At 40.9% G+C, this 26,478-nt stretch overlaps 1 protein-coding gene across 5 annotated transcripts; it reads left to right on the forward strand.

Annotated features, from left to right (window-relative positions):
* Positions 1–11,958: 11,958 nt before the first annotated feature.
* On the forward strand, positions 11,959–24,176 carry tbx1 (T-box transcription factor 1). Of its 5 annotated transcripts, none has more exons than XM_080433966.1 (8): positions 11,959–12,613; positions 13,873–14,263; positions 16,815–16,916; positions 17,091–17,262; positions 18,654–18,809; positions 20,768–20,835; positions 22,032–22,186; positions 22,987–24,176. In XM_080433966.1, exons 1-8 carry the CDS (start codon positions 12,433–12,435, stop codon positions 23,364–23,366), a joined length of 1,605 nt encoding a protein of 534 aa, XP_080290092.1. In that variant the 5' UTR covers positions 11,959–12,432; the 3' UTR covers positions 23,367–24,176. The 5 variants fall into 5 exon arrangements, with proteins under 5 accessions (XP_080290092.1, XP_080290091.1, XP_080290093.1 ...); XM_080433965.1 differs by having other exon boundaries at positions 11,960–12,613; positions 22,984–24,175; XM_080433967.1 differs by having other exon boundaries at positions 11,960–12,613; positions 13,924–14,263; positions 22,984–24,175.
* The last annotated feature ends 2,302 nt before the right edge of the window (positions 24,177–26,478 follow it).

Below are 26,478 nucleotides of genomic sequence, written 5' to 3' on the forward strand. Positions count from 1 at the left end.
TGCCGAGGAGACCAGATCTGCCCTAAATGTCCCCGCATGAGCTTGCTCTCATTCGTAGGCCCCGAGACGGAGCTCTGAGCTGGGGCCTCGGAGCTTCTTGGCAGAGCTTGGTGCCGGGACTCAGGAGGGCCAGTGCTGACTAGTGTCGATGCAGGTTTCCATGGCGCTGTGCCGATTTAGGCCTTGGCCATAGCCTGGCCACATGGTCCCTCATCTTTCACTGTCACCACGCCGACGGGGGAACAGATCAAAACAAACATGTGGTGGCAGGGAGGGCTCTGGATGATGAATCACTGTAATCAGTATCGGACAGCCCAGCGCTCATTCGGATTGGCGGAGGCGACTTTTGACAAATTCCTTTGACAGATCCCTGACAAGAGACAAAGAGTGAGATCTGTGACCTGAATCCACAGATTTCGGCCTTAAGACCTGCAGATATGTGCAGTCCAAGGAAAACGGCGCGCAACTCAGACCTCTACTGTAGAGTGGAATTTACAGGACACTCTACACTGAGCCTCCTCGCTGAATGTAAACATTTTCTGAAGAAGGAGGGGAAATGTGTGTGCAACGTGGAAGCGGGGCGTTTTTCTGGTGGGCGCCACCGTCCATTATCGGCTGGCCGAGGGCCCACGGCGATGGGGGATGAGGAGGGTGTGAATTCCTGGGCCTTGGTGTATCGCCCCTCATTCTCTGCATTGTTCACCTCCCATGTGACTTCCTGCCGCTTCATCTGGGGCCTGGCCATGGAAGACGAGCACAAGAAAGCCTGATATTACCTTACTATCCCCTGCATACACACACACACACTCAGCTCCCCCAGATTCCGTACAGATTCTGTATGCACAAACACGTACTACCATCCTTGACGCAAATCTCCTCCATTGCTAAATAGAAAATCCATGCTGTAGCTCATTTTCCTCCCTCCTGTCGTCTCCAGGGCATGGGTGTGGTGACGTTGGCATTCCTCAAGGTCAAGTCTCTGGCCACTTCTGATCCCCTAATTTCACCGTCTGGGGCACGACTCTGTCGGATGGGCCCCCGACTAATGGACATGTTATCTGTTTCCTGCTGCTACTGAGAAAAAGGGATCGTCATCTCGCTGTCACAGGACGAATGGCAGCGTTAAAATCCCACTAAGCACCCTCACCACCCAATGGTTCTTCATTTAGGAGGATGGAGGCGGTCGTCAGGTTACCTTCCCATGGGGGAGCTGTGAGCCTCGCCATGGTCAGGCTGAAGAGGAGGATGAAGAGGAGAGACTAATGTGAGGAGGAGGAGGAGGAGAGGAAGGAAGAGAATTGGGTCCTGAAAGGTGCATTTAAAAACTGGAGTGACTTCAAAGGAAATCCTCTCTCGGCTCAGTTTCTAGATGGAAGGAGAAGAACAGGCTGTACAGACACCCCACCTCTGAAACACGACACAAGCAGCGTTATTAATTACCTATACCGGGAGGATCCTCAGAAGGAATGCAAGGAGGAAAAACAGTTAACTGGAACACACACACACGCGCGCGCACACACACACACACACACACACACACACACACACACACACACACACACACACACACACACACACACACACACACACACACACACACACACACACACACACACACACACACACACACACACACACACACACACACACACACACACAGGGGCCAGTCTGTAACGACCTCTCACTATAGAGGTCTGCAGAGACAAGGGCTGTGGTTCAAGTTCATGAAAGCAGAGGCCAAGCCCTAGTGAAGAGTGAACAAGCAGCCAGGGTAGCAGAGGACTGCTGGAGGGAGGGATGGTTTTGAAGGATGGAGTGGAAGGAGAGAGGGATGAGGGAGGGAGGAATGGCAGAGCTGTGAGGGGCGGGGGGGGGGGGGGGGGGGGGGGCTGAGCTCCCCTTGTTTCAGCACTGAGCCCCCTCTGCCAGAAACAACACCAAGTCTGCTCATATTCAAATAAATACACAGCTGGTAGGATGAAGGGATGGTGGAGAGGTTGTGTATGTGTGTGTGTGTGTGTGTGCATGCGTGCGTGCGTGCGTGCGTGCGTGCGTGCGTGCGTGCGTGCGTGCGTGTGTGCGTGTGTGTGTGTGTGTGTGTGTGTGTGTGTGTTTTTGGGGGGGGGGGGGTATGGGGACAGAGTAGGACTCGAGGATGGCTTCTCCACTACATTAAAACCTGTTTCAGATCATGGGCCGTATTGCTGAAAGAGGGGAGTAAAGCAGGCAGTGAAAGATTTATAATGAGCAGAGACTCTACCCCGGCGTTTAATACCCGGGCTTAAGACGTATTAGAGAGACAAAGGCCACAGATCCTGCTCAGGGCAGAAGAAAGGCCTTAATTAATTTGGGGGGAGATCACTGAGGGAGGGGGGGGGAGTGTGCTGGGCTGGGGCCCCACATCATCGGGTCTTTGTGGCAGGAATGCCAGCTATTCTCCCGATGCGCCAATGAGGGCGAGCGAGGAGAGGTGAGGTGATGACGAGCAGGCCGCTCTGCCACAGATAGGAAAAGGATACTTTTCAAAAGCTAAAAGCTTCCCCAGTTTTAAAACAAAGGTGGGGAGGGAAAGAGAAGAAGTGATTTTGAAAAGAGATCTCACCCCCCCTCACCCCCAGCGCGCACACACACACATACACACACACACACACACACACACACACACACACACACACACACACACACACACACACACACACACACACACACACACACACACACACACACACACACACACACACACACACAGTCCCCCACATTCCAAGCTGTTTTCCTCTCTCCTGTCTCTCTATCACTCTCTCTCTCTCTCTCTCTGTGCAGCTCTATGAGAAATTTTGCTTTAATGAACAGCGATAACACTCCCTGGAAGAAAATTCCACTGTCTGTGCTGAAAGGCATACAAGATAGCTATTCCTGCACGTCTAAAGCATTGTGAAGCTATCGGGAACAGAGTATCACTGGCAAAATATGAGAAGCAACTAACGATCACATGTAAACAGAAGGCTCTAAGGTTTAACCACGTTCAACCTGGCATCCCTATTTGGGCCATGTCATGGGTGAAAACTTTTAATTAATGAATTGATTTATTTTGTCAAACATTTTCAAAATAGCGTAAATAGCTGTTGTACAAGTTCACTATGCCTCATGTTGTGACATGTTGTGAACTTGTAGATTGGCTATTTCTGAACACTTTGTAAAGGGCTTAAGGTGTTAAGTTGTGTTTTAAAGAGGTATTTCACCCATAATACATTGTATTTTTGTGTTTCCATTCTTTGATTAATTGATTCCTCAAGACTGAGAAATGTTTGTTACAGAGTGTTGTAGCCTACTGTAGTTCATGGGGTAGTTTTTTTAATTCTTAAATAGGCCAAGTCACTGTAAGGCGTATAACAAACAGATCTTTTGTTTTAAACCTTTATGCAAACAAGAGCATCCCTGAGTGAAGTCATGCTGCTTTTATTTTTTATATTTTCCCATTTCACAGTGCGTATTTAAAAATACAGGAATCATTTCCCCCTTTTGGATTAGAAAATGTTCATCTTACCGTATCTGATCTTAATCAGAAGTTTTTTATGGTGAAAATCCCCTTTAATCAATTCGTCACACCTGATTATTCCTGACCCTCTATAGGATCAAGTAGGCTACTCCTTCTTTTGTAGTGTCCTATCATTTAAGTTGCAAGGATTTAAATATTAACACCTCATGGATATTGTTTTGGAGATATGTGTGCACTGTAAGTATGTGTATACCTATATTTTACGGCTCTATGGTGAATTGTCAGCGCTGACCACTTATATCAACCTCAGTCGACACAGCGAAAAGTCCTGTATCATGAATATTGGTTGAAGGACAGTATTTTACACAACTTGGAACAAGAGAGGCGAAACACAAACCATTAACTGTCAAGTGATTTAGTATGAGATGATTGACTGTTTTAGGGATTTATTAGAGAGATTATCTGCTGAATAAATCTATTGTGTTTGTGTGTGAAATCCTATTTAGACAGACAAACTCCAGGGATTAGAGTTGTACAGTACTTTATTAATCCAGTGGTGTGTTCGATGATAACTCTCCCATGCCTCTCTCTGGGCATACTTTTAGGCTTTTATTTGTTATTGTATACTGGATATTATGCCTGGGTATATAGGTATATGTGCCTAATGTCCTGCGGTAAGTCCTAATGGCATTGGTTGACATGGCAATATACTATTGAATATAGCTGGAGCCAAAGGGAGAGGGGCTATGGATTTTACTCCATTAACCGAAATTTCCATGCAGGGCACTGAAGATGTGAACTGAATTGAAGAACATTTAACTGGGTTCATTTGAAAGCTGGAGCAGGGGCTGCATTGCCTGCCTGCTTTAGCCAGGCTACAGACGTGTTGAAGGGCACAGTTGGCAGCTGTCAGGCCTATATTTGTTAGCTCTGCAAAGACATGCAGAGAGAAGGCCTTCCTTCCTAAAATAAACAAACACTGGTGGCACACATCTTCCCAGAGTCTAGGAGGGGTGGGAGAAAGTGAATATTGTGTCTTTCTCTCACTCTTTTTTTGTGTCCATGGCTCGTATAGTTATCGGACCTTTAGCCTTATATGTATGCAGGAAAGTTATTGAAAACCTCAAGGTGCTTGCCTTAAGGCAAGAGGTATATATTTAGGTTGCAAACAGAAATATATACCTCTGGATGCATGCTTTCATGTGAACAAAAAAAAGTGAAGGAGCAGTGATTGTATTTTGATTTATTAATATGTTGTGATGTTTCATATGTGCAAAATGTAGTGCTGTATTAATATAAAGTAAAAGGAAAGGAAATGTGACATGAACTTGTCAGCAAACTGATATAGGCTTATACAAGCCCATCTCACACTCCAATTTATTTAAGAATTGCCATTTGTAATTTTGACTTGAGAAAATGATGAGCCACAAACACCATCAGCTATAAATGTCCAATACAATTCCTAAACGAATTTAACTTTAATAGTCAGTCAAGCCCGTCTTTGTCTTCATTTATTTGTGTGGGAATATGTGCTGGAATTTTCATCGGACACTGGGGGATAATGATTTCATCTTTAGTCGTCCATTGTGTTAGTTTCCGTTGTGTTTTTATACGTGTGTCCTTTCAACATGACCAAAAATACAAAGAACAGCTATAGGGCTGAACAGGAAAGCGACATTAATATCTGCCAAAACGGATGCATGTTCAGACTGTTTTTTAGCAATGGTCACAATGAGACATTCGCTTTAGCCTAGTGTCTGAAAGGTTTTTATTAACCAACTACCAAATATGCCATAGGCTAATGTCTATATTACAGCCAGGCTTCTCCATTGAATCGAAAATAAATGTTCGATCACATAGATCACGTGATGGGCCCCAGCACCACCTGACTGATCAACCGCCCATTGTGTTCGCTGATTGGCCCTCGTCTGAAAACACCTGTTATGGAACTTTTGTTCGACAACTTCGAAGCATTCTTCTCCTTTCTGTTCCAGTGGTTCTCAACCAGTGGTCCGGGGACCACCAGTTGTCCTTAAGGGGGTTCCAGGTGGTCCCCAGCTAAATGATGGAGAGTTGGTAACCAAATGGACCCTTATAGATCTTTACCTCTTGAGAGTGTAAAATGAAACCGAATGGATTTGGTTTCATTTTGCGAGTTAAATTATTATCTGACTGCATTACTTAATTAAAGAATGTAATTTTGCTTGTTATTATCTCTCCTATGGTACCACATCAATACAGCATGGAATTGTGGACAAAATCGTATCCAACGATAACAAAATATTTTAAGTCTTGGGTCTGAGAGTCTAAATCTCATCAAATGATGGTCCGTGGCTCAAATGCCAAATAAATAATGCACCTTGATATGAAAGGGGTTGAAAACCACTGGTCTATACAAATTCCAATGTAAACCAAACAAAAATTTTGAGAAAATATTAAATTACACCCAATTATGCCACTAATAATGTAGGCACTCAGGGCACGTGAAAGCCTACTAAGTCAGTTACTGAGGCCCAACTTGCAATATAGGTACGTTTCATTGAAGCATTCATATTTTCGGTCAAACCGCTTAATGACAGAAAACTCAAATACTATCTAAATAATGATAAGGCAAACCAAATAATGATAGAAGTTAAACAAACATTCGTCACTGTGGTAAAATGTTTAGACGTGTACTGAAAACGGCAATTAGGATTTATTTACGCAGAAGTTGAGGTTCCTAATTTTTGGCGAAAAAAAAGTGTTTGGTGCTTCGTGTGAAGAGTGAATGAAAGCATTCATAGATGAAAGCAGTCAACAAATGAGGCTACTCGCCAATGTAACAGTCAGGACAGTAGGCTATAAGCTATGCACTTAGATTCCAAAACGCTTTGTAAAATAAAGATAGCTTTGTTTATTTTGCCATACATTAGAAACAACATTTATTCATTAATTTTACAGTATAGGGCCTGATTAGAATCTATAGCCTGTACTCTATAGTGGATCCCAAACAGTGGGTTGGGACCCATTGGTCGCGGGTCCATTTTTATTGGTTGCGAGTCCACTTTATTTTTTTCATTTCCTACATTTTTATATAAAAAAAAACATTTTCATGAATTAAAAACAAATTAAGACATTTTTCTGAATAATTTCATAAATAAATGCCAAAAATAAAAGAAATTCCATAAAATCGAGAACAATGCATTGTGAGCTTGTAGATCTGCTATTTTCCCTAGTTTGGTTAATCTAATTTCGCCTTTGGGTCTCGAGCTAAAAGGTTTGGGAACCACTGCTCTATAGCATATATCACAATAAAGCAAAAAATGAAATAACCAATTAGTAAATACATCCCAATAGGCTGAAACATTTTAATCGCGCGTAAATAAGCATCATTATTAGGATACTTTAAAAGTAGGCTATAGGCACATGTGGACACACACACACACACACCGGTTAAAGGTGGAGGTGGGATATGCTCTGAGGGAACCTCAGCTGTCAGCGGTCAACTGCTCACTTCCTCTAGGTCTTATTCGGGGATTTGGACTAATATTTGGATAGGATAGAGTTTTATACTTGGAGCGCGCCACTTCGGTCCCCGCAGTTTCAGTCACGCAACGTTCATGTTAAAAATTATTGTTTTTTGATCGCTGCGGATACCGTGTGATTAATTATCTGTTAATTGATCCCAAGTTGTAATTAATATGTTTTAATGTTATTGGAGGACAGTTAATGCAAAGTCGTGTAGGCTACCTATAATGCAGCTATTTGAACTGAAACAGCAAAAAAAATAAAAGCAAAAATAGTGTGTGTCTTTGTAAGCAAGGTGTGTCTACATGTTTTAGAATAAACACAGTGGAGAAAATGGCCTGCACGTTAATAGCCTACTATAGGCTACTAGCAGTCTAGCAGCACTACATCTATGTTATTTAATGAGGCATGGGCCGGGAGCCTTTGTTAGTGATTTATCATGTTACCACAACAGAACTCACGGGACCACACAGAGCTTAACAAATAAGTTAATACGATTGAAACAGGCATATGGTCTTATAAAAAATACAGAACAGGCATACATGGGCTACTATGATTTTTTATCGGTATCATTGAATCAGTTAAATAAAAGTTTTAAATAATGGAAATGACATGCAATGCAAGATGCTTCTTTGAATAAATGCGACCCAAATACACAATAATGTGATATTAAAATTCTACTGAGGGAACAATAAATGTCACTGAAGCCAAGTGTTCAACATTTTACCTTCTCTTGAAACCTAATAGGCAACTAGCGTATCCTGTACATTGATACTCAATCTCATTGTGCCTTTTGGACATAAACTAAACATTTAGATGACGCTGCAGTCTACTATAAACTATGGTGCAAAAGATTAAAAAACTAAAACATAAAACGATGTTGGGGGATTGTCAGGGGGATAATGTTCCATAGGCCTTTATGGCAATTGTTGACGAGTCGTATGACGACAAGACTGCATATCAAAATTTGAAGAACAACAAAAGAGATTTATAAAAATGCTTTTTGGGGGGCCAGTATTTAGTTTTTTCTGTAATCTAAAATGTTACGTTTTTTTTATTTTGGTTTATGGCCTTTGAGCTGTGCTCAGTTGTTGGTGCACTAAGAAATACCAAAAATATATAAATAAAACATATAATGGACATTTTTTAACGCAAAAGGTTAATGTTCACAATGGTCAAATAACTAAGTTTTAGGCTACTTTGGTCGTTTTTGAAAATGCTCGCTACCAGAAATATGTTCTGTAAATGTTAGGCCTATCAACTGAAAACGTTCTGTTCAATAAGTTATGAAAAACAAGTTTGAAACTACACTTATTCACTACAAGCTATATCCATGTGGTAGGCGTAGGTAGTCTATCTGCGCCTCCAATTTTGTAAATAACTTAAACACTTGCATTAATCACAACCGTTCCGATTGCCCCTAGGCTACGTTGCAAAGTTTTTCAACATAATCAGATTTTAAAAGAAGAAAAGACTTGATATACAACCGTATAAATTTAGTGCTGACAATGGAGCAATGGCTAGTAGAGAAATGTGATTGTGTGGCCATGCTTTGCTATGTTCATACTGTGCCCTGCCCATCCATCATCCAAAAATATGTATACACTGTAGAACGTGTTTGGGTTTGTATGTTCCTCGACCAATAAACGTTCCTCAGACGTTATACGCCACATAGTCGATTATTTGTCTCACACTCTTTTAAAAAAAAACACACGCATTCAGGCAACATCCATTTGAAAAACACTTTTATATACACTGTAAAATCGTAAGTGTTAATCTTACTCAGAGAGTCTACAAATGTAATCAAATGGACCGGTAACTTATAGTTAAATTAACTCTGATGATTTCACTGTGTAACCGTTTTATAATACATTCCACTAACTTGTTAATAGAGGCTATCCGCCTGCGCGCCACGGATTATATTGCCGTCCCAATATGTAGCAAAAAACAAGGATAAGGGTTTAAGGGAAGGTTACTTTCACTGGTGCAGTGCAGGGCGTCCAATAGGGCCAGGCTACACCTGAAGGTGAAATTATAACGCATATTCAGATCACATTTTGTATTTAGTAAAATAGAGGGCTTTAAAATGATCACCCAAGTTTCCAAATTACAGTAGCCTAGATAGACTATGTGGCTATATCATTTAAACTGTTGCTTAATATAGGCCTAATAGGAAAGTAGTAGGCTATAGGCTATAATTTCCATCATAAAATGTAACATATACGCGATCAGGCGATTGCTTCTTTAATAGCCTATGTCAGTGGTTCTCAACCTTTTCAGGCCGCAACCCCACAAAATAATCATATTTGAACAGGGGACCATGCACCACCCCGATAAGCGCTTGGAATTATAGGCGTTGAGGCATTGCAGTTTCGGTTCCACAGATAAATATCGTGAAAATAGCCAATCTACAAGCTAAAAAGATATTTGCATCTTTCTTATATTATTTGACAATTTGGCCAATGTTAACCAGTTTTTATAGTATAGTTTGACTCAATAATGGTCTTTTTTTCCTTTCTTTTTTAGGTATTAAAAAGGTCTTAAAAGTCCTTATAATTGTCACATGACATCGCTGTCATCTGGGGACCTCCCCCCCAAAAAAATAATCATTTGTGGACCCCTGGAGGTCCAGAGCCACAGGTTGAGAACCCCTGGCCTATGTCTATATGCTGTCCATGTACATTCGCAGCCAGGCATACTGTACTTGAATGCTTCCACTGTGTTCTCCTGCAGGGCCGCGTGCGCACAGTGTGCGAGCATGAAGGCCCTCCAAGCAAATTCCAACACACTCTCTTCCAGTTCCGATCTGGTCCTGTATTTTGTCTGTTATCACCTGAGTATTTACAAAGGACGCTTCCGACTTGGCAATGATTAAGTGGACTATAGTAACAATGGCGTCGTCTGATTAAAAAAAAAAGGAATACACTGACTGGTTTACCTTTCAAACGTGTTTCAGGAAGATTATGGCAGTGCTGGTTGTATTTATTACAAAAATCAGTGCATCAATGGTTCCTGAATTCCCTCTTTCAAACATAAAGTGGTAATTAAAATGCATGAATGTATTCCATATAGTCTACATTGAGTTACTTAGACGCATGCGTTATTGCTGAGGTTAAACGTCACCTTTTCAAATTCGTTAATTTTAATTGGTCAACTGTTTGGTAATTTCTAAATACTATTTGTAGATATTTATAGTATGTATGTTTTCTTTCTTTCTTTCTTTCTTTCTTTCTTTCTTTCTTTCTTTCTTTCTTTCTTTCTATCTATCTATCTCCCTATCTCTCTATCTCCCTATCTATCTATCTATCTATCTATCTATCTATCTATCTATCTATCTATCTATCTATCTATCTATCTATCTACCCCCTATCTATCTATCTATCTATTATCTCTCCATCTGTCTACTGACCTATTAATTAAGAAGGAGGCTTTGCTAAAACCAGCACATCGTGCCACGGTTTGTTTATGCTTTTTGGCTCCAAGAGAAACATCTAAAACAAATAAAGACTAATCCCTAAAGATTACAGAAGCGCCGATAACCACGTTATCCCATTAAGACCCCGCATGCTGCTTTCGCACGTTATTCAACTGCTCAAAGTGTAAATTAGACGCGATCCTGTTGCTATCGCAGCAGCTCGACGAAACATAACTGTGTTGCTGCTCATTAATTATGAATGCTGATAAGCTGATAAACCAACTAGAGAGGTCAAGTGCTCTTTTTAACCAAGCGCCTCCTTGCCATATAAAATGCCACGTGTGTTTATTCGTTTACACTTTAGTAGCCTGCGGCAGTGGTTCTCAACCTGTGGGCCGGCACCCCCAGGGGGATCCCCCACATGATTTTGGGTGGGTCCCCGTGCAGATGACAGTGAAGTGACAATTTTAGGACTTTTAAGACCTTTTTAATATAGCCTACCTAAAAAAAAACATAACTGTATCAAAAGTGAAGTGATCAACAAACTATACAATAAAATCTGGTCAAACATTGGGCAAATTGTCAAATAATATGAGAAAGAGACAAACATTTTGAAAATAGCAGATCTACAAGCTCACAACCCTTGCATGGCAAGCTTGTAGATCTGCAAATTTCACAATATTTATCTGTGGAACCGAGTCAAACTAAATTTAATGACTCACCACCTACAATTTAAAAGATTGAGAACTACGACTGGCCTATATGTGTGTACTGACTTCGTGGTTGGCGTTTAGTGCTATGATCTGCTATCTATAGGCTACTACGTGGCCTGCTTGGTATCCTATAATGTTGCATGAATATGGCTTAAAGTTGAATGAAAATTGTATGAAATGACGCAAACGTTTTAATGATTTGATTGTTTTTAGTCTGTTAGTTATATTTCAGGCACAGCATGCACTTCACGAGTCCCATCAACAAGTAAGTGTTATTTATTTAAATTAAAAAAGTGAAACCTAAATAAAAGATGGATGGATGGATGGATGGATGGATGGATGGATGGACGGACGGACGGACGGACGGACGGACGGACGGACGGACATAGACAGACATCGAGTGGATGAGAGTCACTGAACATTGTGTTATAAAGTGTATATAAGATAATAAAGTAGTATGTAAAGTGTAATCTAAGCTCGTCAATGAAAGTCATATCAGCACAAACCAGATCCAGAATAAACATTTGTTAGCTTCACTATACGTTGACACAGTATTATCCCAGGCAGTGTCGGCAATGTAGTGCTTATATAAACTAAATACGCACAAATACAGTATAATTTACAGTAAACTGGTGCACTTTGGAGCTGGACATAGCTATTTGTCTCCCCCCCCCTCTCTCTCTCTCTCCATAGCTGAATTTGAATGTGGCACACATGATTGACAAGGTCTTATTCAAATAAAACATCCATTGGAGAGAGCAGACACTTTTTTCGTGTCGTGCATTTGGAGGCGTGGAGCTCTCACTTTTGACATTCTGCTCGGCTCGGCAGTAGCTTCTCCTCCAGGGCAGGCAGACTAACAGCGAACTGAACTCACATGACATCATAACATCAACCCCCGCCACCGAATGACTGGGGGAAGAAGAAGAAGGGAAGCTCTCGCTGCGGATGAACAATGTTTTGATACGAGACTAGGACGTGTTGGGGCAAACCAAATGAATTTGAGTGCGAGACAAAACGTTTTTTTCCCCCCGAGATGCAGATGACCATGTCTTCAAAGTAGCACCGTGGGAATTATTGTTGCTTCTATAACATACGGAGGTTCCTATTATATCCAGCTCGCCAAAACTCACTCTCTCTCCAACGATTGCTACTGTGGAGCGGAATGTAAAACTATTCCAGTGCACGTTGCTTTCCATTCTGTGTGCAGCTCTCTTCTTGCTTTCTGAGACGTAGGCTACCGAGCGGCTGGAAAGCAAAGCGGGAGGAGGGACGGTGTTTCTCGACTCGATCTCTCGCCTATGGACGACAGCGGTCCCCTCTCTCCAAAGGCGAATGCTTTCAGTATTGCCTCTCTGATCTCGGCCGCGGAACAAGCAGGAAACTCAGCGTTTGACAAACAAGGCACTACTGCTGCTACTGGCCCGTACGACTACAGTTCCTTTAAAATGCACTACAGCACTGTCACCCGGGAAATGGAAGGTACGAGCGCCCACTTGACAATAATAATAGCTTGATGTTCATGATCGCTGGTTTTCTTGGTGTTATTACAGTAGACTACAGTAGCTGTGGCATGCGCAGATCTGAGGCTATATGATAGATAGGACTACAGTTGTAATTAAAACCTCCCATAAAAAAAAATGAAGGGGTAGCTGCTTGATGCACAGATGAAAGAAATATGGAAATAAAATTCTTGCACAGTTAGGAAATTCACGTAGTAACCACCAACCAGAGTTGAGAGTAGCCTATAGCCTAAAAGCTGGCAATCTGAGGGAGAAAAAAAAGTTTCACACCCAAAGCGTTGTGGAGTCATCTTGAATTGGCGAGAGCAGCGCTGAAAATGAAGCTAGTAGGAGGGTTCTTAGGGGCACCCGTGCGTAATGGTAAAAACAGACTATAATAGACCTTCTCAGCTCACATGGGGTCAGTTCCGTATCCCTGTTTGTCAAATAACGATAATACAGTCACCTCAACCAGTTACACCGCCTGTTTGTTTGTTCATGCAAAGCAGTGTTTGTTTACCTTGTAAACCGTTTATACTCCACTGTGCCAGTTAGCCCCGTCCTATTGTTAATGGTGGACGATGTGGGCGATACCCTTATCCAAAAGTAAATGAGTGCCGGAAAGCCCATTAAAAAGGGGCGCACTTCACTGTCAATCAGTCTCGTCCCAAGGCGAGGAAAGGCACATTACCTGCAGTTCCTTATCTAAATAGAAATAAGAACCGGTTTTATCGTGAAGGGGAGGCCCTCCGAGTGAGATAAGAGAGAAGACTCTGGATTGCAGTTTAGCACACAGCAGTAGCACAGATCAGACGAAGTTAGGCTACTTCTGAGAACACAAATCAATATATAGCCTATATTAAAAAAATAATTTAAACGCACCAATGTCTATTTTTTTGGCACCAATTAGTTCGATAATTCCACGGGAAGGACGCAAAAAGTTTTCAGTTTGACTTTTTGTCGCCATTCGGACATTTACATTAAGCAAATGCAGTGAGACATTGTCTTAGTGCAGACAGACAACCCAGTTCGCTGCTGGTGGATGCAACCTCGAGGATTAATGAATGCTTGTGACGGAAACTATTTCTTATCGAAAGAGGCGCATTCTGCGTGACATCTTTTATTCAAAGAAGATAAAAGAATCTCGCTTCTATTTTTTTTAAAAAACATTTTATTTTTAGCCATTGTTTTGTAAGTGCAACGCATATCAGTAAAATCCAGTTTTTGGAATGATTTCAGCAATATCCAGCCCGTGGTTGACGCAGCTGTCCCATTTTTGCGATGTTGCAGCCTTCACGACAAGCAGCCTAAGCAGCCTCAACACGCCGGGGAGCTACCACCTCTCCCCCTCTCCGGGGGACCCCTACAGCCAACATGAAGCCCACTTCGAGCCCTGCCCGGCCGCCCAGCACAACTACAACTATTCGGGGTCGAACCCCGGCCAGGCCCAGCAGGGCGACACCGGGACTTCCAACTGTTCGTCTTCGTCGTCCAGCTCGACTCCCAACAGCAAGTCGATAGTGAAGAAGAACCCCAAAGTAGCCAACATTAACGTTCAACTGGAAATGAAAGCTTTATGGGACGAATTTAACAACCTCGGGACGGAGATGATTGTTACCAAGGCTGGCAGGTGAGTTGGAGCAGTGGTTCTCAAACTTTTACATTTCGAGGACCCCCCTTAACTCTGACAAATGGAACCAAATGGACCCGTTATGGTCCATTTGTATACTGTCAAGAGTTACAGGCTTGTAAGGGTCAATTTAGAACCCATCAAGGACCTCTGAGAGTCCCTGGACCCCACTTTGAGAACCACTGAGTTAGAGGAATGACCGAACAAAATGTTAACAAGATGGCTGATTTCTTGAGTTTACAAAACTTTGAGTATATGCTAGAAGCTAGATTACTCTCTGAATTAATTTGTTGATTGTTTGGGCCTCATTTCCAGATGTCTATAAGAAATGTGTTATAGGCTACTAACACATGACGAATGGCTGTTGTAAAATAATGTAATAATAATAATACAATATAAGTAATGACCTAAAACGTTTATATAAAAAAATATATTGGTCTGTAATACTTTAGTCTTACCATAAATCCAATTTAGTAACAATCATAGCTATAGAAATAAGCTGGGAAGTCGCAAGAAATAAAATAGCTTCGGATTTGCCTTGTTTTTTTCTGAAACTATTTAATACAAAAAGCAGAGAATTAGTCATTTGTTTAATAGGCCTTGTCTGAGTTATTAGACATGTTGCGTGTGATATTGCAAAGGCGTTGCGCAAATATTCACCTATTATGTTTGGATCTATGAGTCACAACAAGTCAACAACCATTATATGATGATGACTGTTATTAGTATTATTTACATTTAAAAAAAAACACGATGATGCGCGAGACTTTGGATATAGGCATAGCCTACTCAAAAGCCATTTTTTACGGCATTAACGGCATTAAATAAAGTGTGAGCGCAGATAATACGTGTATTAAACACTGACTTATGTTATTGGCGTGACATCTTATTTGATTACTGTCACTTTTACTGTCTTTACTCAGGCCTTTAAGTGCGTCTGGATTGGATGACGATTGTTTCCAAATTATAGGTATAGCTTACAACTGGCTACCTGCCACCGTTTCCTCTTTATAATCTCAGAAGACGTTTTTCGTTTACATTATCACGAGTGTGATTTGTTTTTGTAAAAGTATCCTACTGAGATGAACGTGTTTAAAGCGCAGGAGCAATTGTGCATAGGCAGCAAAAATCGGACCTAGATCGGCCAATTCTGCGGAATTGCCTTTTCAATTTGTACAAACGTTGCAATCAATAATTACCAGACATAATGTGCATCACTGATTTATCTTCATTAATTACCTATATATGACGTCTATTTTCTAATTTTATTTTTGGGGGGAAATTCCAAAAGTGAAGGCACGGACAGCGCGAGTTTCAGTTTACCTTCCTTCCGTATACCTGACAACTGATCTATCACTCCAAAAGCCAGGACAGCACTTTAAAACCTACTTTAGCCTCACCTATCCACGACTGCAGTCTTGAATAGAAGCTGACGTTAATTGAGCGGTGATTGTAGGATCCCTTTCACTTTGTGCGGCGGATTAGCCCATTTCCATAAAACTTTTACCATCTTGGGAGATATGGCCTATAGAGGCCTATCACACCACACAACATATACAGTACTAGGTTACGCGAGGAAGACAAATACATATGTGTGTGTGTGTGTGTGTGTGTGTGTGTGTGTGTGTGTGTGTGTGTGTGTGTGTGTGTGTGTGTGTGTGTGTGTGTGTGTGTGTGTGTGTGTGTGTGTGTTTGACTGGGTCTGGATTTCATCAGAAGGCAGAAGAGAAATCGCAGTGAATTGCCAGAGGTTATATAGCCTAAAAGTGAAAGAGGCTACAACACCAAATCCCCATTTGGATATAAACCCAGAATCTAAACCATAGCCTGCACAGCACTCGCACTTATTTATTTTATGCAGGCGCTCAATCACGTCATATTCAATTGCTGGCGGCCTCTGTCTTCCTATAGCCTCTGCTCTGCACATGCAGGCTCTGCTTCGAACGGAAGAAGCTAGAAACAGCGAGCATGAAAGCCCTCAGAATAACTAGCAGGGGTCATCAAACAGACAAATGTGTCCGTGGCAAGACTTGACCTTGTCTGTGGCAAATGTTAAATTTTGTCTTTACACAACCAGGTTTTCTTCAGAATATGTACGACACTGGATGTGTACAAGTGGTTCTCAAACTTTTTTTTATTTTCAAGGACCCCATAACTCTGAGAGTGTACAAATGGATCCATATGGTCCATTTGGTTCCATTTATTTTCCATTTATATACTCAATTCTCAATGGTTTTTCCATTTTGTAAACTCAATTGTCATTTAGGGCTAGCTCTTTATGTGTTTCTTGTAATATTTGCATGTCCATGGCAGAATTTTAATTTTGACAAAAATGTCCACCACAAGCAAGCATGGCGATGACCCCTGATAACTGGGCCTACATTGTTTACTGCTTGATATTGGACAAAACCCCAAAAGTGAACCTATGGTAAAGAACTGAACAAAACAGGCCTAGCTTCTGTATAGACTCCTCTCATAACGAGCGATAGTGTATTGTAGATTGTAGAAGACCAACTCCACTCAACTCAACCCACATTTTCTTCTTCGCCAGGCGAATGTTTCCAACTTTCCAAGTGAAAATATTTGGAATGGATCCCATGGCGGACTACATGCTACTAATGGACTTCCTACCCGTCGACGACAAACGATATAGGTAAAATAAAAATAAAGCAGTTACAGTAAAACATTATTATCCACAACACCCTGAGGCCTTTTAACTTTTAGTTCTAAGATTTAGCCGTAGGTTTGTTTTTATTTAAGCGAATCAATGTAAATTGACGCCACGTTTGGCCTGTCGTGGATGTTCATGGTGTTTTTGTTCTTCTAGGTATGCGTTCCACAGCTCTTCGTGGCTGGTCGCCGGTAAGGCTGACCCCGCGACCCCCGGGAGAGTCCACTACCACCCCGACTCCCCCGCCAAAGGCGCACAATGGATGAAGCAAATCGTTTCTTTCGATAAACTCAAGCTCACCAACAACTTACTGGACGATAATGGCCATGTGAGTATAGGCTGCATCTAGGGCTGTTTACAAAATCTAAGTTGACGATTAATTGTCAAACAAATAATTGCGATTAACGATTTAATTGTGTTTTTGGCATTGAACATTTGGAACATATGAATCAAAATAACATTTCTGTTTGTTTTTTAGGCTTCGTAATTGAAAAAAATCGCATGGCAGATATGACAGATAACTACAATATATATAATATAAATATAAATATATAAATATACAAATAAATTACATATTTAATATTTTCCGATATTTTTATATTCTTTCAAAAACCATGTAAAATAAATAAATAGGGGAAATAGCTGATCTACAAGCTTACAATGGGTCTGGTTGTGGGCTTATAGATCTGCTTTTTCTGTTTTTTTTTATTCTTTTTTTTACTTTTTGACATTTTGATAATTATGATGATTCTCCAAAAATAATTGCGATTATCTCAAATAATTCCGATTAGACGATTATGTAATAATCGCGACAGGCCTAGCTGCATCGACAAGAGTTAGTAATGGAAGACGAAAAGGGGAAGAAAACATATGCATTCAATTAAGACCGTGGACGTTAACATAATCTCTTCAACCCAATGCACATAAATGCAGGCGCGAGGCCTGGTGTCAGATGGCTTCTAATAGGATAATTAGGACACATTTGTTCATTCTCAATTTAGCTATTGATCCAATTGTTATTATTTGTTAATGATTACATGCGTTGCAATAAGCTGCAGGCCTACATAGTTTGCCTTATAGCGTTAAGTTAAAGTCACAAAAAAGCATAGCTTAATCATAGGCTAATTTAATGGTTAGGGACAGGGCACAACGGGGAAATAATATGCAGTGCGTATAAGTCTAATACACCACACATAAAGCTAATATTATACATTAAATGCATAATGCATTAGCTGTATTCTGATGTTGTATTATCATTGCAATCCACAATTTAGGCCCATATAGATGTTAATCACTAGCATTAGTCGTTCCATTCAGTCAAGTTGAACAATCTCCCACTCATTAGTGCAGGGGTCTTTCAACGTTTTTCCCTTTACACCTATATCTCTTTGCCAAAAATAGCCGATCTACAAGCTCAAAACGCCACACACTGCTAGGCGTTGTGAGTTTGTAGATCTGCTATTTTTTTCTCCTCAGAAAAGGGATGCTATGTAGGGTTCAAGTGGTTCATGTAAAAAAAATAAAAAATAATCATATCACACTAAGATTTTAGCGGCCCCCCTGTAGTAACTCCGAGGACCCCCTAGGGGTCCCGGATCCCCCGTTGAAGACCCCTGCATTAGTGCAACATTAGTTCAAATAGGCATCGAATCACCACCAATGTGCATTTTCTCCTTGCTTACAAATGTATGACTGGTATATCTTGTTCCCTCTGTGCAGATCATTCTAAACTCCATGCATAGATACCAGCCGAGGTTCCACGTCGTGTACGTCGATCCCCGGAAAGACAGCGAGAAATACGCCGAGGAGAATTATAAAACATTTGTTTTTGAAGAAACACGATTCACAGCGGTGACAGCGTACCAGAATCACAGGGTAAGAAGCAATTATTATTAACCCATTAATGATTCCGGTCCCAAGTGAGAGACTTTGATGGTCTATGTCAGTGGTTCTCAACCTGTGGGTCGGGACCCCCAGGGGGGTCCCCACATGATTATTATATATGAATCAAATGAATGAATGTCCATTAAACGAAAATTACTATACTAAATAGGATATGTCGAGGCTTATAGCATACAGTGCCAACAAAAAAGGAATTGACAGACGCCCTCGATGTTTCCATGGTTTAGGCTACACATCTTTAGTGATTAATAAATATGATTAAATATCCGGTTCTAAACGGTCATTGGGGAATATCATTAAAAGCGATGCTACCACAGAGATGAATTAACGAAAGAAAAAAAGTAACGTGAAAGGCATATGAGTAGGCCATTAAATGATATTATTTTTCGTTTTATTTGTGTATTAATTAAATTGTCCTGATTGGACACCGTTTTGCAAACGTGCAAGAGGGAGTAGCCTACTATGTCTCCACGAGGCACTAGAGGTTATGGCCAAAATGTCAGGAAATAGATAAAAGGTGAATGAGTTCAGTTTTCTTTTTTTTAATGTCAAAAGTAAGGAACGAATTAACAAATGATTATGTTTGGAGACGGTCAGTGTCACTATACAGTCCCCACAGATTTTTGTATTTATTTTTTGTTACCACAATCATACGTAATACAGGTCGGCCTACATTCACTTAAGTCTCATACAATATTTATTCTTCCGATTTCAAGGTTGTCACAAGTGACTTCATCTAAATGTTACGGCAAATATGCACGGAGTAGGTCACGGTCACGTATGCATGCCTTTACGCCTTTTATAGTACATGTAGTCTACATATGTTCTACTTAACAGTTGATCGTAGTAACTAGAGCAGGGGTCTTCAACAGGGGGGTCCGGGACCCCCAGGGGGTCCTCAGAGTTACAACAGGGGGGCCGCCAAATCTTTGTGATATATATATATATTTTACATTAACCACTTCACCCTATCATCTCTTTTCTGAGGAGAACTTTAGCCAAAAATAGCAGATCTACAAGCTCACAATGCCTTGCAGCACGTTGTGAGCTTGTAGATCGACTATTTTTTGGCAAAGAGGTATGGTGTAGACAAGAGGGAAAAAAGCAAACCATGTTAAAAATATATCTTGTTAATCTACAATTTTATACAATATAGAGGGGGTCCCTGATTCATCTCTCTCTCTTAGCAAGGGGGTCCTTGGCCGGAAAAACGTTGAAGACCCCTGAAATAGACACTTTAAAAAAATACTATGGTGAAAAATATCCATCTCACGAAGAACTAGACTCTTCCTGAGATGGATATTTTTCACCATATTATTTTTTACTGCAATTATTGAAAATAAAATAGTTTTCACTCTGCAAAAAGGTATAAGTGTTCATGTGCAAATCAAATGATAGACTACAGTGCAATGACTATGCATCTGAGTAAACAAAATAAACTTTCATGAAAATAGCTTTGATTTATAGGCTATATTGTAAATGGTCAAACTTTGTAAATACACCTGTAATTACGTTATATTCCTCTTTGATCTAAATTCCCATCTGTCAGCTTATGCATAACTTAACTAAAATGTCTCATGCTCAACATAATTGTGTATAGGCCTAACTATTTTAAATGAAGGTATTTCATCAAACGTATAGGTTCAGGTGCTCATTGCAAATGGAGGAGTGGTTACATTCTTTGTATTGTTTAGGCTACATGTCTGGATGAAGAGACGTTTGGCTTTACAAAAACATAAAAGAAAAAAGCAATGCCTAAAGAATACAGTTTTTACTTTGCAAATATTAATATAATATAAAATATACATAAAATATCAAAGTTATATGATGAACATGCTTATAGAGTAGGCCTAGACTTATCTGGTTGAGTTGGAGATGAAGTTCTTTCCAACAAAGCTACATGGCACATTTTATGTTCTTTTTCATTCCAGATCACACAGCTGAAGATAGCCAGTAATCCTTTCGCCAAGGGCTTCAGGGACTGTGACCCAGAGGACTGGTATGTATATATTTAGAATATATATATAGGGGTGTAAAATACCAAATCAAACTGAACGGCCTGTACCGAATGAACTGAAATTAGTTTTTTTAAATTATTATTGCAGAACTAGAATACAGAGTTTCACACAGCTTGTGCACCATACCCATTCGCTTGTTTTTCTTACCTCAACGTCCATAGTAGTGAACAGTGAAACAGCGCTTTTTTTTTACCCACTTTGAACGTTGAAAACTTTGTGTGATGAAAAAGTTCACATTTGTTAGACTTTCAAATATGGGTTAAAGTCCAACCCTTCAAATAGGGTTAAAGTGGTTAAACAGATTTTTAATGCTATATTAACTAATTTTGCTGGGGACCCCCTGGAACCACCTCAAGGACCCCTGGTGGTCTGCGGACCCCACTTTGAGAACCACTGCCCCAGAAGTTGGGTATTGTTCAAAGTTAAAACAAACAAAAAATAGTTTTAGTAAATTACAAATGAAAAAAATCAAGGAAAAAAGAACCATGACACCAAAATATCGAACCGAACCGTGGATTTTGTGAACCGTTGCAGGCCTAAAAATAAATAAATAAAATAATGAAAAAAATAAGAAGACTTAATAGTCCTGATTACAATATCTTTGTTTATTGTAGTATGTTTGTGTTGGGTGGGCAAGGTTTGCTGGAATGAGTTATAGGTTAGACAATCCTAGGGCAACATCATAAAGTCAATACACATTTCTCTGAGATTGACAACTTCGCTGACACTAATTGTTCTGATGCTGCAAGAATGTTGCCATCAAGGCTTTGAAAGTAAGACTGCATTTTTTGCGTATGAACTGAATCCACAAGCTTGTATTTATGAGCCTACTGTCTATAACTACAACTCAATTTGAGTCACGCAACTGACTGCTTTACATAAACAATACTATGTTCAGTCTTTTTTGGCCCCGTAGAGGGATAAATGCAGGAATTTTATATGCTTTTTGGTTGCTTGTAATGTTGATGTACTGTATACAGTATATAGAATTGATGCTTATTCTAGAAATGAACGTCATCTGAATACCTAATGCAAATGTACATGCCCTTTATGCACCTGTATCAGTATAGATGTTTATTGTGCCCACACATCATCTATCTTTAATGTACAATAAAGGAACTGTGGTGCTGACGCTCATTAACTGTCTGTGTAACTGAATCTTCTCTCCCTGCTCCAGGCCCAGGAATCACAGGCCAGGCTCCCTGCCAATAATGAGTGCCTTTGCCAGAACAAGGAACCCAATGTCGTCTCCCCCTCCGCAGAACGGCTCAGAGAAAGGTCTGCAGCTAGCTCTCTTTGTTTCATATTCACCTGAGACAAAGTCATATTACGGTAACTTAGATGATTTTGAAAAACACAAAAAAAGTCTTCTTACAAAGTTTCCATACACATTTCCATACTTCTTCCACTCCTTAATGTTGGGCAGTATTATTATGGGTCTTTGTTGGGATGTATTGAAAGGATGTTTGCTGATAGGACTAAGCCAATGCCTCTATTGATATTACATTTAACCCTCGTAGGGTCCTCGGGTCCTTTTGACCCGGTTTAACATTTTCAACATGAATTAAACGTATGTAAACATTTTTTGTTCTCTATGAAACTTCTTCTATTTGCCTTATTTACTGTACTAAACATGTGATATGAAAATGAAAATTTTCATTTTCATGAAAATGAAAATTTTCACACAGGGCCTTCGGGTCAAAGTGACCCGAAGGCCCTGTGTGTGACTAAAACACGAAGACCCTACGAGGGTTAACCAACAGAATTTTTCCATGTTATTGAAGATATTTATCCAATTCCTATTCTTTGCAGGATCTGGAAATCAACTCTTACTACCTAAAACCCTGTCTTAAAATGTAGTGCATTTTTGTTTAAGTGTTGTTTAGTTATTAGTAGTTTATTTGCACATTGACAAAATATACGCAAAGTGATTACAAAACATTGGTAAAGCATAATAAAAAAATATGCAAAAAGGATCAAATAAATATAATAACAAAAAACCATGAATCAAAATCACAGTTAGTATTATTAGTTATTAGTACAGCACAAGGCTCACTTGTTGGAACATTACACAACCTCTCCAAATGACAATTTCTGACTTTCCTCTGTGTGTGTCCGTTGCTCTACAGAAGACAGCAGACGGGACTACGAGCGGGACCCCAGTGCCACACCCATACACGCGGACCCGGCTCACCAGCTCATGTCCCGCGTCCTCAGCCCCGCGTTGCCTGTCCCCGGAGGACTCCACGCCGTGCCCCTAACCGGCGGCCGCCCCAGTCCTCCACACGACCTGCGGTCGGATCCCCATTCTTTACCCCCTGACACTCTGCACCACCACCCCTACAAATACCCCACCAGCTATGAACACTACCTGGGGGCCAAAACCCGGCCCTCGCCCTATCCTATACCCAGCATCAGGGGCCACACGTACCACCATCACATGAATCCCGCAACGGCTAACATGTACTCAGCCACGAGTGCTCCCTCTAACTATGACTATGGGCCGAGATAATGATCATGACTGCTGCCCACCGAGGGCGAACTGTGATTTTGGATAATGGCACTGTGGGGAATGCATGCGAACAGGCGGAAAAACACACAAGATGACTGTCTTTGTGGCTCTTATACAACCTACAAGGGGGGGGTGGGTTCGCAAGCTATGGTCCTGGTTGCTGGAGACCCCACATACACACACCTACGAGAGAAACTAAATCCTGCCATATTTATTTAAAGGAAACGTATCTTCACGGGATGGATGACAGCCAGGTCCTCCGAGGAGCCCTCGAAAGAGGTCTGATTTGACCTTTAACCCCAAACAGCAATACCTTCTCGTCAGGGCACCCGGTTGCCTGTGCAGTGCATACATTGAGCCATGCAAATAAAGGACACGGGCGGGAAGGGACGGACGACTCCTTAAAATGGACGGACAATTGTTTTGATCACGGACTGGAATTGAATGATTTTTTTTTTTTGTGTTGGATGCACTTTTTGTTTTTTCTTCGTTTTCTTGCTTTCAAAAAAGCCATATGTTATCATAGTCCATCAAGCTTCTAGGTAGATGAGATTTTTGCATGTTGAGCTCATCAGAGAGGAGGGTGTCGAAACACATTGAAATGTTTTTGTTTGAGGAGGAAGAAGCAGAAGGTTTGATTCTGAAACATTATGGACGTCTCAAGCAGCTCTGAGAAGCTTGTACCATGGCACTGACTTGCAGCAATTCTAAAGTAAATAAAAAAGACGCAGAATGACTGCTCTGTATCTGTAAAATAAACATTAAATTCTTTTACTTTTAATTCATAAAAACACATGGGTCTCTGACAGTCTTCCATTCACAGCCTTGGGTCTGCTGTTGCACGACTGCACGGGGCGGAGGGAAACACGAAAGCTTACTTCACTGATAGTATTGTTCAGGTCTCTCGGACCGGATTTGCTGTGTTTGAAATGGGTTGCGGTGTTCAGTGTTATAGTGTATCAGTGGGAATGAGAAGCTGGAAGCTGTCTAAACACTGGACTGTACTATGGGCTGCAGTTCAAATGTCACGTTCCCTGCACCTGGTTCTATGAAGAAACGCATGCATACACATATCCATCATATGCATGTTAATACATGTAAAGAGACATCAGAAAGCAGGCGTAGATTCTCTCGACACAGATAGTGTACTACTTTCACCCAGTCATTTCCATACACCCCCCCCGGACTGTAGTTGTCCATAAATTCCTTAGAAAACCCTTCATTGGCTGACGAGGAAAGAAGCATAATTGTATTTATTTATATATATTTAAGAATGAAGAATCAAATTATATATATATATATATATATATATATATATATAAAGAATTTGATAGATTGATTACTTTATTAGACAGAGATGCAAACAGCACGAGGTACAGTCAGACATTAGGGCTATTAAAGGATAAGAAAAGGATAGAAAAAGGATAAGAAACAGCAGGAGAATCCACATGAACTACCTGTGTTCCCGGAAAATGAGAACTCCATGTCACACAAATAGGAAAAAGGCATTTACATTTCCTCTCCAAAAGGATATCATTTCTCATGTTTAATGGGACAGTTGCAGTCTGGGCCTATATTTTTGGAGTGTCGAGAAACCCCCCCTATCTGTCGAACGATTTCCATCTCCATTTGAAGTTCCGTGAGGAATGCTTTGTTGTCAAGGTTAATCTCGTTGAGAAAAAAACTGTCTGCTTTGGGGATTTGTGACTGTCACGGTAACAAAAGGAAACGTACCCTAATGATTCATTCCGATAATGTAGATCCTATTTTTCTCTCCCTGTCGCTGTCGCAGCTTTGAGCTCCAAGGTAGGCCAGAGGAAAAGGATGCCGCTAGCGCCTGACCTTTGACAGTTTAATGACTTGTAAAAATGTCAAAGGTTAAATCATCTTTCCACTTATTTAAACAGCGACTAATTGGTCGTATAATTTCTTTTTGTTTAGGGTAGGCTCATAACTACCACCCTACCGCCAATAATGCCATTGCAATAGACTTTCTAGTCTAGCATGTAATTGTAATTTGAATGGCCTTGGAATGGGCAATTAAATTAATGGGTAAAATATTTAGGAATATACTATCAATCACCACGTTAATAAGACTAATTGGCTATTTTATGACGGAAACGTCATACAATGTATTGACCTTTAGAAGAGTAGGCCTACGTACATTTTTATATTCCTATAGTGGGTCTATTTTTGTTGGACTTTTTGGTTGATTGATTGAATACTGTATTAGCTAACAGGTTGCAAATAGTACAGGGATATGATTTTACAATGATGCTAAAATGACACAAAAAAATAACTCGGGGCTCGTTTCCATTGAGGTCCTGGCTGTGTGTATTCAATTAATCGAGCAACAAAGATAAAAGACTCAATGTAAAATACAGAGGCAACATGCCATACATTTATATTTATGCAGGCAAGTGCTGCAGCTGCATGCATGAGTTTTCTATATTTTTTACCCACACAAACAGCCTTTTCCATTCCAGTATGTTCAGTTCCTGCAGCTCCAACGTGGACAGGAAGCGTCAGTGTGGAGGTTGGAGGCTGAGGTCCGACTGGAGGTAATGAGAGCAGAGGAGAGGAGACCCTCACCCCGCCAGGAAGGCGGAGGACACCGACACCCCGTGACTCTTCCTCCAGGGCGACCCAGCTGTGTTTATCCACCCAGCGCCGGCCTTGATGTGGGCCGGTGGTCGGCCAACCTGTACCCCCTGCCCCGACACGTCGCTAGTCGGCGGGTCAGCAGGTGAGAAAGAAAAAAAAAAGTTTTCATGCGGCCATAATAATGACTAGCCTATTGCCCAGTGGTTCTCAACCTTTTCAGGCCGAGGCCCCCCCAAAATAATCATATTTTAACTGGGGAGTGGGGACCCCCCACCCTGATAAGCACCTTGGAAATTGTAGGAGTTGAGGCATTATATTTTGTTTGACTCGGTTACAGATGAATATTGTGAAAATAGCAGATCTACAAGCTGATTCCAGATAAATATTGTGAACAGATCTACAAGCTGCTATTATAATTGTGAAAATAGCCGATCTACAAGCTCACAAGGCCTGGCAACGCAAGGCGTTGTGAGCTTGTAGATCGGCTGTTTTCGCCTCTATTATTGAC

The sequence above is a fragment of the Gymnoscopelus braueri genome (genome assembly GCF_963280865.1).
Source record: "Gymnoscopelus braueri genome assembly, chromosome: 7".
Taxonomy (NCBI): domain Eukaryota; kingdom Metazoa; phylum Chordata; class Actinopteri; order Myctophiformes; family Myctophidae; genus Gymnoscopelus; species Gymnoscopelus braueri.

Coding starts and splice junctions, on each gene's coding strand:
- tbx1 (XM_080433965.1), top strand. CDS start 12,433: ATGGACGACAGCGGTCCCCTCTCTCCAAAGGCGAATGCTTTCAGTATT. Junction 14,264..16,814: donor ATTGTTACCAAGGCTGGCAG/GTGAGTTGGAGC, acceptor CTTCTTCGCCAG/GCGAATGTTTCCAACTTTCC. Junction 16,917..17,090: donor GTCGACGACAAACGATATAG/GTAAAATAAAAA, acceptor TTGTTCTTCTAG/GTATGCGTTCCACAGCTCTT.